This window comes from Lagopus leucura, unplaced genomic scaffold, assembly GCF_019238085.1.
Source record: "Lagopus leucura isolate 7727_CA_CO unplaced genomic scaffold, USGS_WTPT01 Super-Scaffold_100001, whole genome shotgun sequence".
Lineage (NCBI taxonomy): Eukaryota > Metazoa > Chordata > Aves > Galliformes > Phasianidae > Lagopus > Lagopus leucura.
Window position 1 is genome coordinate 100,362,161 of NW_024962262.1, and position 5,676 is coordinate 100,367,836.

At 35.9% G+C, this 5,676-nt stretch overlaps 1 protein-coding gene across 4 annotated transcripts in view; it reads left to right on the top strand.

Moving 5' to 3' along the window:
* Positions 1-1,864, top strand: part of SYCE3 (synaptonemal complex central element protein 3) — a 3,442-nt gene extending 1,578 nt beyond the window's left edge. For 3 of the 4 annotated variants that reach the window (XM_042867227.1, XM_042867226.1, XM_042867225.1), the window contains exons 2-3: positions 259-367; positions 1,409-1,864. In XM_042867227.1, coding sequence (XP_042723161.1) covers positions 259-367; positions 1,409-1,617 — 318 coding nt within the window. In that variant the 3' untranslated portion in view covers positions 1,618-1,864. The remainder of the gene's footprint in view (positions 1-258; positions 368-1,408) is intronic. The other variant, XM_042867228.1, reaches the window with a different exon arrangement.
* Positions 1,865-5,676: the final 3,812 nt, after the last annotated feature.

Below are 5,676 nucleotides of genomic sequence, written 5' to 3' on the forward strand. Positions count from 1 at the left end.
ACTTGGCACAAATACAGCATCTTGAGAGTAATTCTCTCTGAACCACTGAAAATGGTTTCAAAATGAATTAAAAGTAGTATGCAACAGACAGTTGTTAACCGGTTACTTTCAGGTCACATTCTTAATGAATTCATATCTAAATTGAGAATTGTATATATTTTAAATAATAAATTGTACTGCAATATTGCTTTCCCTCAACAGGGAAAATCAACTCACCTTAAAGTAAAATAAATTATAAAACACCTGCTTTCCTTGTAGATGGCCAGACAAGAACCTCAAGAGAGAAACTATGACAATATGCTGAAGATGATAGAGGACCTGAACAGAGACCTAGAAAAACTTCTGGAGGAAATGGAAAAACTGACAGGTAAAGGTCTTTATTAAGACAATATGGATTTGTTTACTAGAGTGAAGACATTGAAGATGTATTATTTATATTTATTGCTATGAACTTTCCCATGTCATAGAAACGTAAGTGTGAAAAATCACCATCAGCTAATGCCCTGAATTGAGAGAAGGAGTGCAAGCAATCAAACTAAAAGTTAGTAGAACATGCTTGGTTCAGAGTGGTGGCTGAGAACAGAAATAATATTAAGGCATGTAACTATCAATTAAAACAGATAAAAACATAAAATGAAATTTAAATTTGAAAAATGGTGCAATGTGCAGTAACTCAAGTTAGTGTGTGATATTTAATTATTTATTAGTCACATGGAAGATTCCTTTGCAAATTTAATCTTAGTCCCTTACCTATGGAGGGACTGCATATTCTTCTTTATTTTCTGCAGCAGTTCTATCAGAAACTATATGCAACCAACATGAATAGATGAAAAGGGATAAGTAAACAACTTGCAATTAGTGGCAACTTGCAAATGTTGCTGAGAAAACAACAGTCCGTTTATGATAAAACAGAAGGAAAATATCAATAAATACAAAAATAATTTCCTCTGCTTTATCAGATACTTATTTTTTTCTAAATTGATCTCATTAGTTTCACTGTTCTTAATAGTTTTTCATCTCCATTCTGTGGCCTTCTTACTTCTCCTCTTCCTCACTGCTTTCCTCTTCCTCAACATTACTGATCTGGTGGGAATTCTTTGGTTCAGTTCATTTATTTTAAAAAAGCCTGTAGTGCCTTTCTTTTTAATTACTCACTTTGTTGTAAACTGTAGGTAAAAATGTCCATCACCCTTTCGTACTTTACAGTGTATACATCCGTATACTTCCATACTGAAGTATTTTGAGACATTTGTAAGGAAATAAGATCAGATTTATTATATCTATGAATTTTGAGCATTATTGTGGGCAGCTTCTTCTGTTGTATGTCAGGCTTCCTCTAACATAAAATCTGAACTGATAATAATTAATGTATTTTATTTTTTTGTTTTATCACCCCCTGTGTTTTTAGCCAAGATTTCTGGCTTGGTAGTATTTCTTGTGTTTATAGTTCAGGCAACCTGGATGGCATATGACATGGTAGTAATGCGTACCAACCCTGACCTGACCAATTCCATGAGGCGCTTGGAAGAGGCCTTCCTGAACTGCAGAGAAGAAATGGAGAAAAAATGGCAAGAAGTGCTAAGAGAATCTAAAGGTGAAGAGCAAAAAAAGGAATAAGTTGAATTTAGTCATGCTGGCAGAACTGTATCGCTTGGAAAGTCTCCAGTTTTTTTGTATTCCAGGCATGGAGTTTTCACAAACACCATGGAATTGCTGTTCACCTTACTAAGAACTATGCATGTGTTTACATTTATGGAAATATTTTTATGATATATTAATATTGTTGAAGATAAAAGGTAACTATGTTTCTAATTTTTATTATGCTCACCTTATATAGTGTATGTGCATACAGAACTTAAGATGCTATAAGTGTTTTTTTTTGTTTTTCCTGGAAGATCACACTCACTTCACAGTCAGTATGCCTATGTGGAATTCTTTGATTCATAAACAAATTGAGTGGAGGGAGAAGGGGAGGGTATGCAGTACACAACTACACTAATGTGCCTTTCAAGGAAAAGTAAATAATTCATTTTTTACCAAATTAACAATTTTAGACTTGCAGATTCATCATGCTAGTTTGATGTGAGATTACCTACCAGGTGTTCATCAACAGAATTTTATTATTAGGTAGCTCATCTGTAATTTTTTTTTTCTCCATTATATTTCCTTGGAATTTCAGCCATTTATTTGAATTGACTGTCCCAGAAAGTTTATTCTCTTGAAATTCTCTGAAGGTAAGAAAAAAATGTTCAGTTATAAACTACAGTTTGTGTGGTACAGTCTGTGGGATTGCTGCTGAAACCAAATTGATCTTATTATAGAACATGCCTTTCTCCCTATGTTCCTTCTATATGTTATTAAAAAGGAATAGTAAAAAAATTTCCCTTGTAGTCAAGATGCAGGCTAAGAGCACCACCTTGTGGCTTGCAGTTAATTCATAAATATTTTATCTAAGCTGGAAAACCGTGTAAGTTTCCATTAAAATCATTATGTTAACAGGCTGATTTACAGCAAGCAGCAACATAGCAAGTAATAGCACCCTAAAGTAATGTCAACTTGCCCTCCCTACCCCCATTTATACCTACTGTTTCTAGAGGCAGATGGAAAGTTTGAACTACATTCTTGACTTTTGTTGCAGAAGGTAGGTCTTCATTCCAGCCAAGGTAGGGCCAAATAACAATTTGATCACTCCTTGGAGGACCTTCATGGCCTGTTTGCACTTTAGTACCTTGACTGCATCACCTCCATTTTTTAAATCTGCATTAAGAACTTACTTTTTCTTTTTTTTCTTTTTTTTTCTTTCTTTTTTTTTTTTTTTTTTTTTTTAAGTGTCACAAGTCTTTTAACTGCTCATGTAGTGCAGAGATTTACTGAATTTTATGATTGTGTGGTGTAATTTTTTTGGTCATCCTTTTTCTTACTTGTGGAAGTTCTTACCCTAGTAACCACATGCCCAACAAACACCCACCTATGACGAGGGTTAGGGAGAGAAGTTGGGAAGAGAACAAGACACTGCAGGTTAGAACTGTGAGAAAGTAGAACATGGAGAATCTGGCTACCTTAGTAGACCAAACTGCCTCTTCCTCTCTAAACCTTTCTTCTCAGCTGCATAATGATAACTACACGGGACTTGGGGAGATGCACCAGAATAGGGACAAGATTATTATACTTGTCTTTTTCTACTAACTTTTTTTTTTTTTTTTTTTTTTTTTGAGATTGATTGATAATGAACTTGAAGGAAGAGGGAGTTTTGTTTCACGCATCTCACCATCTTCCACATTTCAGCCCAGTTAGATATCTTAGATCTGCAGTGGAAACCAACTGATGTCCTGTCACAGGGGTATGGAATACAAATTTAACTTACAAAAATAAAAAGGTGGTGGATCAACACCTTCATCTAGTGTTCACGTAACTTAAACAGTAATCAAGATTGCTGGGCTGACATCTCTATCATCCATCATGGAATATTTGTGTAAAGAAAAGTGTCAGTAACAGTTAAGCTTTATGCTCACTTGCAGTGAACTCTACTTATGTGATTTCAGCCCTTACAGCAGTTATACACAAGTGCTTCCTGTGCTGTATTCTACAGAAAAGCATGCTTCTGTGCAACAGCCACACAAGCAAGAGAAGTTGGCACTGGTGCACTGCCAATCTATGTGCCCAAATATAGCAGGAATAAGGAATTTTTTCCTTAGCTATTCTTTCCTAACCTTCTGATGGTAACATTTCATAAGCAAGTCACAAATCAGCTGAACTTTGTTGTTAGCTGTTTTAGACGCAGATCTGGAGAGACACTAGAATTAGTTAATGCTAATTCATATTGCATGAATAAAGACAGTGCTCATCACAACAAGATTTACAGATCATAGTTAGCTACCTAACTTGTCTTCAAGGCAAGGATGGATGCTACTATCCAAGCAGTAGCAAACTAAGCCATGTGCTGTCTCATCCAAAAAGCCTGTAATGACAAGATAAAGCAGAATTGAGAAGGGCCTGTGGGGCCTCTGCATTTCACTTACTTAGGCATCTCACTCCTTGTTGAAATATAGCCTAAAGCTCTGGTTAGAATATTTATTTCTTTCAGTACTGGTGCTTTCCAATTCTCACCACCCTTTTGGCTGGTATGACTGCTTTTCCCCAGCCATGTATTAGCATCTCAGAGCAGATACTTCCTTGCTACAACTTTACAGTGATGCTGAGGGCCAACTAGTTTTACAGATGAAAAAAGGCTAGACCAATAGAAAGGACAACATCTAAGACTTAAACTCAGAATTTGCAAATAGACTTTCTGAACAGCCAAACCAAATTTACTTGTATAGCTCTTAATCATCTTTGAAAGTTTCCAGGGATCTACAAATTGAAGAATTCAAGGCTGTTACTCTACAACTAAGGTCACTGCAACTCTTAGTATCCAGATCGTGAATTTCATTTGAACATTCTAAGGAGTCTGAAGCACATGTCCCTGCATGAAATAAGCATGCACATAGAACTGGTTTTCTCAGCCTTTATGGCAAGCTTTACAACAACAAATGATTTACTGTAAAATGATTAGACCATGCTTGGGCCTTGCTGAATGAAATTTTCTTAAGCATCATATTAAATATATAGCCTATATATATATATATATATATATATATATATAAAATAAAACTTATTTATATATTCTCTTATATATTTACTTATTAAAACATTAAATAAGGAGAACAAAAGCAAAACTAGTTGGACATTTGACCTTGTTTTTGTGAAAACAAGGCATCAATGTCTGGTTCAATGGAAGTGGTCACAATTCTCAAGGTGCTCATCAGAGACTTGATCTTATTTTATACTTCCTATGCCTTTATGTACGTACCACCAAAAATAGTGACATGAACAGGACATAACTGTAAGGCAAGGGATATATATTTTTTTAATGTTAAGATAAGCCTGATATAAGCCTAGTAAAGAGATACGATCAAATTTTTGAGTTGAATATCTGACTGCAATTCCATATGTGCTGTGTATGGCTATCCAGAATGTGCTTACCTTTTATGTTGCTGTTGCCACTGCTGAAACACACAAACTGTCCTAACATTCAGTGTTTGGTCTCCGTAAAGGTTTAGCAAGCATCAGTGAATGCCAGTGGGTGCCACTTTTTTCCCCCCAAGAAGGAATTCAGTGACCTACCTTTGCTTCATAAGCACCTTCCATTTTAGATGCCATTTTGTCAGACTGCCCTTCAGCTGCCGTGTGTCACACAGTAACAAACTGTAACAGAATATTGGCAGGAAGGCTCAGTCTCTGCTACCATACCAACACCTGCTTCTGACATCATGGGCCAATAGAATGAAATAAGGCTGCTCCAAAAGTAATGCCTCCATATACAGTAAATATCAAAGCATTACTACAGCATTTAAAAATGTCTGTTAAGATTATAATGAACCAAGACAGCCCTGCACCCATATGCCTGAAGTGGATTTAGTTAGTATTACTTAGGGATTTTTGAGAGGTATATGTGCTTTTGTCAAGTTTTTAATCTGTTAGAACAGCCATATTCTTTTTCTCCCAGAAAAGATCCATGAGGATCACTGTTTCCTTCTCTTCTCTTGTCTGTAGCACAGTGGTTTCAGCACAGAACGTATCTCACAGTAGTCCCTACCTAGCACTTCTGAAAGCAGGCATGGAAGTGATCAGTGCTGC